The 14348-nt window shown below is 47.8% G+C and overlaps 1 protein-coding gene across 1 annotated transcript in view; it reads right to left on the reverse strand.

Moving 5' to 3' along the window:
• Positions 1-1182: 1182 nt before the first annotated feature.
• The window catches only part of LOC139390575 (cohesin subunit SA-2-like), an 86020-nt gene continuing 72854 nt past the window's right edge, over positions 1183-14348 (reverse strand). The window contains exons 19-32 of the mRNA XM_071137781.1: positions 14168-14238; positions 13862-14030; positions 13436-13528; positions 12374-12548; positions 11949-12088; positions 11514-11615; positions 11024-11172; positions 10708-10836; positions 10278-10504; positions 9799-10051; positions 9591-9698; positions 8907-9033; positions 7190-7267; positions 1183-4065 (exon numbers count right to left, since the gene is read on the reverse strand). Coding sequence (XP_070993882.1) covers positions 4042-4065; positions 7190-7267; positions 8907-9033; positions 9591-9698; positions 9799-10051; positions 10278-10504; positions 10708-10836; positions 11024-11172; positions 11514-11615; positions 11949-12088; positions 12374-12548; positions 13436-13528; positions 13862-14030; positions 14168-14238 — 1845 coding nt within the window. The 3' untranslated portion in view covers positions 1183-4041. The remainder of the gene's footprint in view (positions 4066-7189; positions 7268-8906; positions 9034-9590; positions 9699-9798; positions 10052-10277; positions 10505-10707; positions 10837-11023; positions 11173-11513; positions 11616-11948; positions 12089-12373; positions 12549-13435; positions 13529-13861; positions 14031-14167; positions 14239-14348) is intronic.

Genomic DNA, 14348 nt, shown 5'->3' on the forward strand with positions numbered 1-14348 from the left:
TGAGACTGATTATAGACGTACACACACTAGAGAAGGGCAGTGAGACTGATGATAGACGTACACACACCAGAGCAGGGAGACTGATTATAGACGTACACACACTAGAGCAGGGCAGTGAGACTGATTATAGACGTACACACACTAGAGCAGGGCAGTGAGACTGATTATAGACGTACACACACTAGAGAAGGGCAGTGAGAAAGGAACCATTTAAGTTTCCCTAAACAGCGGTACTTTGTCATTCTGAAAGGAGGGATGACGAGGTCTGATGTGAGGATAGACCTCTCCAGAACCTTCAGACAAGTAGCGTATAAATGGGAACCCTTCTCTTCACCCCTCTTTCCTTCCCTTCACCCTTCACCAGATCACAGGTAGCGAGTCGTAGTGAATTGGGCTGAACGGATCCCTTCATCCATCTTTCATTCACCCCTTCCCTGCACCATTCTAAACGAGCAGCCATTGATCTGAGGTTCTCTTCAGCTCTGTCTAATATAGAGGCCTCCACAGCCTTTCATCTCCTGCCAGACTCTCTTTTATGATAACAGCCATCGACTCCATCGCCCCCACCCTCTCAACAGACATAAACGGATAGCTCCCAGCATGGGGGAGCTGTGCTCTGCATAACTTGTAACTGTAGGTAGGAGATTGACAAACACAGGAGTAGCACGATGTAGAAAGATGGGAGAGCTACATGGAAGGATACAGTAGTTAGAATATCAAAAGTGGGAAGGAAGTAGTGCTTTTAATTTTCTGTTTGCGAATCTACACTGTTGAGTAGCTAGGCACATACACTTAAAAGGCAAAACAGGCTGATCAACTCATTAACAGAAACACACCAGATTTTTACACTTACAAAGGCAAAATGGCACCTTATTGCCGTCCTGTCATTTCTGAGGAGACACCACCCCCTTGTGGCGATGAATAGCTATGGTTAAATATACTAAAATAGTTTATTTTCAAACAACGCAAACTGCTTACATAGATCACATCACTCATGTCGAGTTGGTTTACTTTTATTCAAAAAAGTGACTGTCTCCAGGCAAGTACAAATCTGAGAGGGAGTGGTAATAGGATAGGGAAAAAACAGCGCGGAAGTGTGTGTGTGTGTTTGTATATTATATATATGAGAAAATTCAACACATACATAAAATGGCCAAAAAGGAAAAACACAACAAATGAAAATAAAGCTTGATGTTTGTTTTATATACAGGAAGGCTCAAATAAAGGACTATACCAATGTAGTGGTAGTAAGTGACAAAACAAAAGCCACAGTTTTACTCCAAAATATTTACTTACATATAATAATAATAATTAGGTAAAACACACAGGCTGCCTGTATCTACTTCATCGACATCACATCTGGACCATCTGTTTTCGGTCGTTATAACAACCCCAATAATCACCTTTCATGGCTACCTCTGACACGGAAGAGGATTAGTAAGAGAAAACGATTTAGGACCTGTCCAGAAACAACCCCTAGCACCCTAAACTCTAGTCTCACGAGGACATCCTTCCAAATGTCATCTACAGAAGATTTCCGAGGTTACCCCAGCCCTAACCCCTAGGCATTCCGAGGCTACCCCGGCCCTAACCCCTAGGCATTCCGAGGCTACCCCGGCCCTAACCCCTAGGCATTCCGAGGCTACCCCGGCCCTAACCCCTAGGCATTCCGAGGCTACCCCGGCCCTAACCACTAGGCATTCCGAGGCTACCCCGGCCCTAACCCCTAGGCATTCCGAGGCTACCCCGGTCCTAACCACTAGGCTTTCCGAGGTTACCCCGGCCCTAACCCCGAGGCTACCCCAGCCCTAACCCCAAGGTGCTAGTGTAAAACTGCAGTGATTTGATGGGTAGTAGTATCACCTTCTCCCCGATAAAACTAGTTGGGATGAAGCCAAATTGGATACACCTTACTTATCCATTCCTATCAGATATCCACAGGTGCCTAGGGGTAGAGGCATATAATTACTAGAGTGGGGGGGGGGGGGTCTACACTTAAACCAGAGCAATTATATTCTAGCAATACTGTTTCTATGGGGCTAGGGGCAGTTAATTAGACAGGGCAGTTGATTTCCTTCCATTACTGCATGTTTAAGGCCCAGGCATGGAATGATTACCAAGTAGATAGATTTACCTCAGTAGACAAAACATTTCATTAAAACTTATGGATGACATAATAGTTCATGTCACATGTAAGCTTTGTCTAGCTGCCAGAGTGCTGCTGCTGTTGAGAACTGTCCCAAATGGCACCCCTATTCCCTATACAGTGCACTACTTTTGACCAGGTCCCATAGGGAATATTTGGCCCGGTGAGGGCACCAGGGTGCCATTTGGGATGAAAACAACAACCTTTCTATAGGAATATAATGACTGGCTTTAAGTTCTCTATACAGTTTTATATGGTGGCGTTGCGCAACAGGACATTATTATAACTCATGTTGATGGTGAAAACCTTAAAGCTGATATTTCACAAGTCACATTTATTTCTTTCATAATGAGTCTTATCCAAACTAATTTACACGTAGGAAAAACAACAAAAAGAGAGGTAGAAACCCCAAAACATTAAGACGAAGAAAAACAATAATACAAATGTAAAAATCTTCCTCCTCACATGACTACACATGCTTTCCTTTTTAAACAGTTTTACACATTTATGAAACCTTAACTTATGTTGAACATTTTAATTTAAAAAAGCACAGTTAGAAAATCAGCACCGATTCATATATAACTTTATTTAAAATTTAGAGATAGCCATTTCAACACTAAATATGCTGGATTTTCTGTCTATTAACATGCTGCTTGCTTGTCTCTGAGTCAGCACAGTGGCGGCACTACCAGAGAGAAGGTCACCTCGCTGTCCGTCGGGAGAGTAGTCTCTTCAGATAGGGAGAAGGATCCAAATCTTTGGGTAAGCTTCAGGACTTGTGCGGCAGCCTAGTTCCTTGTTAAACACTGGGTCTTTGTCCCAAATGGCACCCTATTCCCTATATAGTGCACTACTTTTGACCGGAGCCCTATTCCCTATATAGTGCACTACTTTAGACCAGAGCCCTATTCCCTATATAGTGCACTACTTTAGACCGGAGCCCTATTCCCTATATAGTGCACTACTTTAGACCGGAGCCCTATTCCCTATATAGTGCACTACTTTAGACCAGAGCCCTATTCCCTATATAGTGCACTACTTTAGACCAGAGCCCTATTCCCTATATAGTGCACTACTTTAGACCAGAGCCCTATTCCCTATATAGTGCACTACTTTTGAGACGCACCCTGGGCCTCTTCACAGCAACTCCCGGGGTCCTCAGACTGTATTCAACAACCACAGAATAGAAACACTACCCACACACACAGTTGGATATGACGGCCAGACCTTCTGGTCCAAACGTTGACAGAAACTAACCTGAAGGATGTACGACAGTGGCGTTATTTCTACTCCTTTCGCATAAAGGACTCTGCACTTGGAAAACGGTTGGATGTGTGTTGCTACATCCATGACTCTTACAGCTGATCTATTCAACAGGTCACCAACAACCACCAGCAGTCGTCGTCATCACAACCACAGAACCAACAGATTCTACTGACAGTCCAACATGGGGGAAAGGAAAAAAACTGAAACTAGCATAAAGACCAAGTCCGTCCACTTCTACCACAGCTAGCTACCTTTCCTACTAACAATCTGTGTCTAAATGACTACACCGCACCGGGTTACTCACTATACTAGCATAGAGAGGGTTAGAGGACAGGTCATTCCATCTCCATTTGGAAGAAAAATAAAACGCTGTAGAATTACAGAACTCCCTTCAGACTAAGACTCAGCGTCTGGAGGATTCTTCTAGGTTTGGAACTGGTTGGCCACTAACTGAAAGGTGAAAGCTTACCCAAGGATTATAAAAAGTATTTGGTTTTCATTCAGTCCCCTCTGAGCGAGCAACACTGTGCGTTAGACCATGGAGGATAAACCAGAGAAGACTTCTGATCTGCAGCTTAACGTCTCCATAAATACAGTACGCCTCTCTTCTTCGTCGACAAATACCAGTTTTAAAACATGGACACTCCAAGGACCTGCAGAGAGAAAAGGTGTCATTACACGTCTGTAAAAGCACTTGGCAACAACATGTCTTAGGTATTACTAGCGAGGCTGAACTGCCCTTCCAGATCTCACCTTGACTATTGGAAGTCTGGAGAACTTCAGTATAGGACTGTGTTTGAAAGTAGCGCTAGGTGTTATGCTTGTATTTGATTTGATCCGAGTAGAAATTAAGCATTTGATTGGCTCTGGGGGACATTTTTTACCCCAAGAGAGGCATTTCCTTGTTTTAGATTTTTGTTTTCCTACCAGTAGCCTATGCCGCGTTAGTTTGTATCTTATGCATGCTAGCTGCGTCACTAGACCCCACCCCCTTTCATTCTCTTCCTGTGGAGAACTTCCCAGGATTTCCAACTGAAAAAGGTGAAAGGAGTGTATTCAACCGAATCAGTATTCCGCGTTTAACCCAACACCTCAAATCAGAGAGGTGCTGCCTTAATGGACATCCACATCATTAGGCGCCTGGGGAGCAGTTCATGGAGGATATGCCTTACTCAAGAGAATGGCAGATTTAACCACATTTAGGGCAACAAATTACCACCAATCATGGTGTAGCTCAGTGAGTTGTTTACGTGCGTGATGGAAAGAGAACTGTCGGGTGCTAGATGCAACTGAAATTTTGAGGGTGAGGAGAGAGAGAGGGTGGAGGAAGAGGCTTGAAGTGCTGAGCATCTTGGGGAGGGGCAGGTAGCCTACGCTTCAGAAGGGGGGAGGGGCAGGGAGCCTACGCTTCAGAAGGGGGGAGGGGCAGGGAGCCTACGCTTCAGAAGGGGGGAGGGGCAGGTAGCCTACGCTTCGGAAGGGGGGAGGGGCAGGTAGCCTACGCTTCGGAAGGGGGGAGAGGCAGGTAGCCTACGCTTCGGAAGGGGGGAGGGGCAGGTAGTCCCTGGCATGCAGACACTGGAAGAAGCTTGAGTGACAGTGAGTTATCAACCGGTTCTCATGCTTTTAAAAATAACAGTTCTGTTCCAGAACAGTATAGTTCACATTCGTTCCCGGTTCTGATTCTTGAAAACTGATTTTATTTTCCGTGGGGGTTCTCTGTTCCCTGAGCCGGTTCTAAACCCTGCTATAAAGTAGTGTGTTGTATGGCCAGGGCTGTAAAGTGCTCCAAAATATTTAGCTGTGCAACCAGAATGTTTTTAATTGATACACCCACACTGTTCTGTTGTTTCCGAATGCCCCAGAATGCCCCAGAGAAACAAACCAGTGCAGATTCGTGGGACGTTCTAAAACTATATGCGCTCGTTATGTATTTGTTTACTCTTTGCTCAGTCATGTAAGCTCATTAGTTAGCTAACCATCTGATAGGACATCCCCCTACCGGCCAAGAACATCCCCCTACCGGCCAAGGACATCCCCCTACCGGCCAAGGACATCCCCCTACCGGCCAAGGACATCCCCTACCGGCCAAGGACATCCCCCTACCGGCCAAGGACATCCCCCTACCGGCCAAGGACATCCCCCTACCGGCCAAGGACATCCCCCTACCGGCCAAGGACATCCCCCTACCGGCCAAGGACATCCCCCTACCGGCCAAGGACATCCCCCTACCGGCCAAGGACATCCCCCTACCGGCCAAGGACATCCCCCTACCGGCCAAGGACATCCCCCTACCGGCCAAGGACATCCCCCTACCGGCCAAGGACATCCCCCTACCGGCCAAGGACATCCCCCTACCGGCCAAGGACATCCCCCTACCGGCCAAGGACATCCCCCTACCGGCCAAGGACATCCCCCTACCGGCCAAGGACATCCCTACCGGCCAAGGACATCCCCCTACCGGCCAAGGATATCCCCCTACCGGCCAAGGACATCCCCCTACCGGCCAAGGACATCCCCCTACCGGCCAAGGATATCCCCCTACCGGCCAAGGACATCCCTACCGGCCAAAGACATCCCTACCGGCCAAGGACATCCCTACCGGCCAAGCCCTCCCTAACCCGGACGACGCTAGGCCAATTGTGCGTCGCCCCACAGACCTCCCGGTCGCGGCCGGTTACGACAGAGCCTGTGCGCAAACCCAGAGTCTCTGATGGCACAGCTGGCTCTGCAGTACCTCGCCCTTAACCACTGCGCCACCCGGGAGGCCCCCCCATCTGGTAACTTTAACAGTATATCCAAACATTTTGGGTCACAGAAAGGAAAAGGGATGGCTTCTCAGGAGATCTATGATCATAGCAATGAATGACAGATCTCTTGTATGTCGTCATCACTAACAGGACATTTTTAAAGAGACAGCGTACAATTATCAATAAGAAAATGGTGCTTTTACAAAATGTAGAAACCTAATATTCCACAAATGACTTTGTAATTTCAATGACAGGTATTTGTGTCAACATTATAGCTTTTATGTCTTAACAATAATACATAGGTTTAGTGTTATTCAAAATATATTTTTTTAGCTTTGGGCATTCCCAGGCTGTCTCCCGTCCCAGTACTAACCAGGAATGTTCAGGGTGGTATGGCCACAAGAGTATATATCTGTTCTCTGTGAATTAGGTCCCTTGACTCCTCAATGGGGCCCAGGAGAGGCAAAGGTCATGCATCCTCCGAAACATGGTTCCCCTGACCGCCTACTACTTATCACACTGCTCGCTACATCCGGATGTCAGCCTCACCAATGAGTCGGAGGAAACCCTGTTCGACTGACGACCAGAGTCAGCTTGCAGGTTTCCCGCCCTGTCACAAGGAGTCCGTAGAGCACGATGAGGAAAACCCCAGCAGCCAAACCCCTTAACCCGGACAACATCAATTGTGCGCCGACCTATGTGGCTCCCGGTCACGGCTGCTTGTGACACAGTCTAGGATTGAACATGCTGTAGTAGTGCCTCAGCACTGCGGGGCAGTGGTTTGACCGCTGCGCCACCCAGGTGCTCATTACATATTAGTTTCTAGGGCACAGTATATGCTTTAGAAGTCATATAGGCTGTATCTCAATCAATTAAAAAAAAATCTTATTTTCTGGTGCTCCTAACTTTAAGTTGGGGGCACCAGTATTACCAATGAAAACATTTCATTTAGAGCACTGTGTATGTTTAAGGAAGAGCATTACTATAAAGTAATGGTTTATGAGTATAAGAGAAGAGAGTTACTTACAGACTCATCCATGATGGAACCAGGGTCAAAGTAGTCTGGTTTCAGCTCTGATCTCTCTCTCCTGTTCTTAGAGGGGGGCTGGAGAAAGGAGCGAGAGATAATGATAGACTGAACAACAATATAAAAAACTCAACATGCAACCATTCTAAATATTTTACTGAGTTAGTTCATATAAGAAAATCTGTCAAGTGAAATCAATTATTTTGCATGACGGAATACAGATTCACATCCGTTGGTCGCAGATCCCATTAAAAACAGTTTGGGCGTGGATCAGAAAACCAGTCAGTATGTGGTGTGACCACCATTAGCCTCATGCAGCGAGACACATCTTCACATTGAGTTGAACAGGCTGTTGATTGTGGAATGTTGTCCCACTCCTATTCAATGGCAATGTGAAGTTGATGGGATATTGGTGGAAACTGGATCACACTGTCAATATGTACATGTCAATGCAGTGGATGCCAAACATGCTCAATGGGTGACACGTCTGGTGAGTGTGCAGGCCATGGAAGAACTGGGTCATTGTCAGATTCCAGGAACTGTGTACAGATCCTTGCGACATGGGGCTGTGCATTATCATACTGAAACATGAGGTGGTGGCGGATGAATGGCAGGACAATGGGCCTCAGGATCTCATCACAGTATGTCTGTGCATTTCAAATTGCCATTGATAAAACGCAAATTGTGTTTGTGGCCGTAGCTTATGCCTGCCCATACCATAACCCCACCGCCACCATGGGACACTCTGTTCACAACGTTGACATCAGGAAACTGCTCACCCACACGATGCCATATACGCTGTCTGCAATCTGCCCGGTACAGGTGAAACCGGGATTCATGCGTGACGAACACACTTCTCCAACGTGCCAGTGGCCATCGAAGGTGAGCATTTGCCTACTGAAGTCAATTACGACTTCCAAAATCTCTAAAGCCAGGTGTACACTACACCATGTTGGCCTGTTTTAGCTGTTTCAGGCAAGTTTGTGATCAGAGACAAAATCCCCATGAGGTTGCCTACACGGGTCACACGGCCATCACTCACGGCCAGCAAGTTGAGAACGATGATCAGCGATAGCCAATGAGAGTGCGCCAGAGAAGAAGCCACAGACAACAGCGATGTTTCGCGTCACCCAGAATGTGTCGACTCTTGAGAAGGAGCACCGAGTACTACTAGTTTACGTTTGTAATTGCCTTTAATCTAAGCGTCAAATTGTTTCAGGTCTGAAGTTCACAAGCAACGTTAATCGATTCAAAAATGTTGGCAAGATAGTGTTTCAACTGTGTGGCAAGCCACAGCTCCTTGTAGCTACGTTAAATCTAACCACATCACGTTGTTTTTGCGTGACAGTATGGTATCGACAATCCTCTTGTGATGTGTGACCCCAGTCTGTACCACATTGTTTAATGTGCGCACCACTAAGTTGGCGAGACCAAATACACTACAGGAAAGATGGTCCTTTAATGTGAGAGGTTTAGCAATGTTAAGATTGTGAAAGTCGTTTGTAGTGTACACCCGGCTTAAAAACGACATTGGAGGCAGCTTATGGTAGATAAATTAACATTCAATTCTCTGGCAACAGCTCTGGTGGACATTCCTGCAGTCAGCATGTCAATAGCACACTCCCTCAAAACCTGAGACATCGTGGCATTGTGTTGCGACAAAACTGCAAAAAAAAGAATTTAAGCCATATATGTAGTAGAAGGTCAAAGGTCTCACCAGGTCGATGTCCATGGTGTCAAAGTCCATGCCCTCGTTGAGGTCTTCCATACGACCCTCTGATGACATCATCACGTCCTCTACGATAGGCTCCTCATCCTCCTCCATCAGCCCTGTACCACGACGACTACACACACACACACACACGCCATAATTAGTACAGTCAAACAACCATCAATATAGAGAACCCTAAATTCACAACTAGTTAGTCCACAAACAGATATGAAAAGGAAGTAGCTCTTACATGGCCTGTTGCAGGTTGGTCCTGGGCTCAGGGTTAGTGAGAGATGGGGGGGTGTGAGTGTGTGTGTTCTTACATGGCCTGTTGCAGGTTGGTCCTGGGCTCGGGGTTAGGGAGAGATGGGGGGGTGTGAGTGTGTGTGTGTGTTCTTACATGGCCTGTTGCAGGTTGGTCCTGGGCTCGGGGTTAGGGAGAGATGGGGGGGTGTGAGTGTGTGTGTGTTCTTACATGGCCTGTTGCAGGTTGGTCCTGGGCTCAGGGTTAGTGAGAGATGGGGGGGTGTGAGTGTGTGTGTGTGTTCTTACATGGCCTGTTGCAGGTTGGTCCTGGGCTCGGGGTTAGGGAGAGATGGGTGTGTGTGTGTGTTCTTACATGGCCTGTTGCAGGTTGGTCCTGGGCTCGGGGTTAGTGAGAGATGGGGGGGGGGGTGTGTGTGTTCTTACATGGCCTGTTGCAGGTTGGTCCTGAGCTTGGCGTAGTTCATGGCCCTCTCCTGCTGCTGACGAACCTCCTCCTGCTGCCTCTGAGCCAGCATCCACGTCACCTGGGTACTAAAAACCGGTCAGACAACCGGTCAGACAACCATACTAGTGGTTCAGGTAGGTACATGTCAAAATTGAGAGATGAAAAGAGCGAGAGAGCGAGACTTACTTGTAGTCGATGGGTGTCTGGTGGAGTTGAGGTGTTTGGGGGAGTGTGTGAGGGTGTGGCTGCTGCTGGGAGTCTGAAGGGAGGGCGTACACTCCTATATAGCTGTCGTCCCTCCCCCGTTTGGCCTCCCCCCTCATGTCCCCTGGTCCTCTCATCATGGTAGAGGTGAGGTGGGGGGAGGGCATCATCACTGGAGTCTGCATGCTCTGGTGCTGCCACGACATATCTGCACTGCTGCTACTGCTCTCCTCCACTAGAGAACACACACACACACACAACTCTGAAAGGGTTGGATGACTAAGAGATGCAGTGAGCACGTCCCAACCAGGCTAGGTGATTTCAGCCATGGAGACTACACCATCTACCAACCAGGGGTAACAGTGTTTACAGTAGGAGTTGACCTCAGACCGGGACAGTCCTCTCTAACATGGCCATGTAGTGACCACAGTCTGACTTCTAGAGCCTGGTTCTGGAGCTACCTTCAGGAAGTCTCCTCTTGGCTGCAGCGACAGTAGCAGTGGGAGTAGCAGCCTTGGTCTTCTTGGATCTGACCGACGACCCTCTGGAGGAGTAGCCGGAGACAACAGACATGGTGTCATCGTCCCCGCCGGCCTGCAGGGAGTTCCTGTAGGAGATGAGCGGTAGCCAGCAGTCGTCTCTCTGGAGGGCCATCTGGAAGGTCATGAACCTCTCCAGATACATGTGACTACAGCGGAGAGAGGAGAGATGTCACACTCAGTCATCTGGAAGGTCCTTAAGGTTATGTGTCTGGGAGGGGACACAGTCCTCTTGTCCTCCTTCATGATATCATACGACATAGACTAGTCATTACTTACACAGCCATCAGCTATGACACACACACACAAAGGGACATGTGTCTGATTAGGAGAGGCAGAGGTGTGTACTCACACAGTCCTCTTGTCCTGCCTCATTAGTTTGGAGGAAAACTCAGAGAGGATGTCTAGGAAGGCCAGGTGAAGAGGAGGGTTTCCTTCTCCCTGGGGACTGGGCTCCTTAAACGCAAACTCTATACCATCCCTGGAGAGGGACAAGAGGGAGAGAGGGGTGGGAGAGGTAGGGAGAGATCATTTTTGTTCAGAAAAATGAGGTATCTAGCAGCACGCGTAGATGCATACATGAACTAGTCCTATGTACAGCTCACATCCATCATATGCTAATCATGTTGAAAAGCTATGAGAAAGAGAGATCAGAAGAGGAGACTGACTTGTGCAGCATGGCGATAGCATCTCGTGTTTTCACCTGGTCCAGACCAAAGGTGAGAGAGAAACGTCTGGCCAGCTCCTTGATCCCACAGAACGCTGAGGACGAGCGGTCAAATCCTGTCCCCAACTCTGACATCATCTCATGGAACAACTGGAGGAGATGGGGAAGAGAGGGATGGGGGAATACATGTGTGGAATAAAGACATGGTTCTTTCAATGGGATTTGTTCCAGAAAGGCTGGAATGCAGAGATCTGAAAGTTAAAACAGTGTGTGTGTGTGTGTGTGTAACTAACCTGCTGTAGACTGAGGACGAGGGTTGTGTGTGTGTGTGTGTGTGGTACCGGTTGTAGACTGAGGATGAGGGGTGTGTGTGTGTGTGGTACCTGTTGTAGACTGAGGATGAGGGGTGTGTGTGGTACCTGTTGTAGACTGAGGATGAGGGGTGTGTGTGGTACCTGTTGTAGACTGAGGATGAGGGGTGTGTGTGGTACCTGTTGTAGACTGAGGATGAGTGTCTTGGCACATTGGATCTTGTCTATCTGTCTGGTCTTAGACATGGTCTCCTTGATGATGTCACCATAGTCATTATAATACTAGAGAGAGGAAGACAGTTCAGCCACAAGTCAGTCTCCCTCAGGAGAAAACAGGACTTCAGATACAAATGCAACCAAGCAGTACCTGGAATGACTCCGGTAATGATATGGTATTGAGGTTAAACGAGTGTCACAGGCACGAAGGTGATAACCATAGAATCTATTCAACGGGCCAGTCAGCGATGGGATAACGTGTGGACTGACAACCATTATGAGTGTACCCATGACTTTAGCAGTCAAATTACCAGGTTTAGAGATTCCAAGTATTTTCTATAGATTATATTTCTATGGTCATAACTGTGTAAAGACAGGTGAGTGCTTCTCTATTCTTACCCTCATGTACTGTTTAAAGATGTCAGCTCCAGTGTTCATCTCAACTACGTTATATATGATAAGTTTACAGTAGGCTGCCAGGAGGTTACGTCTCTTGTGAAGAGCTTCTATCTTCGCTGCCTCGTCATCCTGCTGGCCATCTGTAGATACAACAGATTGTTAGTGGCTGTGTAACAGAGCTCTTATGGGGAGCATCTATTTTGCTGACCATTTAAATAGAGGTAGAACCAGGGACACACAGCCCACGACACACAGCCCACGACACACAGCATCACAGACTGTCACAAGGCCAGACAGTAATGTAATTTCCGGAACAGGGTCTTGTTGGTTAGCGATGGCCAAACGAGCTATTTTTAAGTGCAAATAAGAAAAAAGCAATCCTACTGGAAAAGTGTGCAGCGGTGTGTGGTTAGCAGTGTGTGTACCTGTGCTGCCGTTGTCATCGTCCTGGTCTATAAACACATGGTGCAGTATGAAGGACAGCAGTTCTGTCTGTAACGAGTCATCAGGACTGTAGACCAGCGGTTCCAGCTGCTCTCTGCCTCCCGATACCATCTGATGACTAAAGACTAGCAACACATCACACAGGATGGTGAATGCCTGGGGGAGAGAGAGGAGATGGACTGTTGGTTATCAGTGGTCTGTCTGCCTCCTGAGACCATCTGATGACTAAAGACTAGCAACACATCACACAGGATGGTGAACGCCTGGGGGAGAGAGAGGAGATGGACTGTTGGTTATCGGTGGTCTGCCTCCTGAGACCATCTGATGACCTAAGACTAGCAACACATCACACAGGATGGTGAATGCCTGGGGGAGAGAGAGGAGATGGACTGTTGGTTATCAGTGGTCTGTCTGCCTCCTGAGACCATCTGATGACTAAAGACTAGCAACACATCACACAGGATGGTGAACGCCTGGGGGAGAGAGAGGAGATGGACTGTTGGTTATCGGTGGTCTGCCTCCTGAGACCATCTGATGACCTAAGACTAGCAACACAGCACACAGGATGGTGAACGCCTGGGGGAGAGAGAGGAGATGGACTGTTGGTTATCAGTGGTCTGTCTGCCTCCTGAGACCATCTGATGACTAAAGACTAGCAACACATCACACAGGATGGTGAACGCCTGGGGGAGAGAGAGGAGATGGACTGTTGGTTATCGGTGGTCTGCCTCCTGAGACCATCTGATGACTAAAGACCAGCAACACAGCACACAGGATGGTGAACGCCTGGGGGAGAGAGAGGAGATGGACTGTTGGTTATCGGTGGTCTGCCTCCTGAGACCATCTGATGACCTAAGACTAGCAACACAGCACACAGGATGGTGAACGCCTGGTGGAGAGAGAGGAGATGGACTGTTGGTTATCAGTGGTCTGCCTCCTTGGTGGTCTGCCTCCACGTCTTCCTCATCTCAATGGGGTTCCATGAGGATTCTGAGAATTTCATTTAAATCACTAGGATGTGATTAGCTGCTACAAGACAGTACCTGTTCCTTGACGGTTGTGTTGACGTTGGTGAGGTAACGTTGACACATCAGACAGAACATCCGCATCTGTTTCCTCAGGCTCACCATGTCCTCCTACAAAAACAATATTACATGATCAAAACACACACACCCTCCTACAAAACACACACCCTCCTACAAAACACACACGCCCTCCTACAAAACACACACCCTCCTACAAAACAATATTACATGATCAAAACACACACGCCCTCCAACAAAACAATATTACATGATCAAAACACACATCCTCCTAGATTACATACACACGAGTGAACCATCATAAGACTTGCTGTATAAACCTTGACTAACTCCCCAACCCTAATGCCATTTTCCTAGCTAGTAAATAACAGTGAAATGAATGAGAAGGTTCTGAACTGCCAGCCAGTTGAGAAGTGAGTTGCATACCTTTCTGTGGCTGCCCTCTGAGACCTTGGCCAAGTACCACAGGACAACGTAGTGGGTACACTGTAGAGCATGGACCACTATCTGTTCTGGCATGTCTCCGTTCTCAATGCCCGTGTTGAGCAACTTGAAGTTACTGCTGAACAGATCCCACTGGGACAGGTCATGGGCACTGGGGGAGAGAGAGGAGGGGAGGTTAGAGAGAGGAGGGGAGGTTAGAGAGAGGAGGGGAGGTTAGAGAGAGGAGGGGAGGTTAGAGAGGAGGGGGGAGAAACAAGAGGAAGAGAGAAAGAAGAGGGAGGGCCTTACTTGTGGAAGGCAGTGATTCTCTTGAGAGTAGACAGGACCTGGTAGGCATCATCATCATCAGGCTCTTCACCCTGAACACAGAGACAGATCAGTATCACCTACACACAAACTGGTCCACTCAGCCCAATAGATGAAACATGTAGACTGGAGGTCCTCCCTCTGAGCTCTCTCCTCCCCCTCG

Source organism: Oncorhynchus clarkii, chromosome 31, assembly GCF_045791955.1.
Source record: "Oncorhynchus clarkii lewisi isolate Uvic-CL-2024 chromosome 31, UVic_Ocla_1.0, whole genome shotgun sequence".
NCBI classification, from domain to species: Eukaryota; Metazoa; Chordata; class Actinopteri; order Salmoniformes; family Salmonidae; genus Oncorhynchus; species Oncorhynchus clarkii.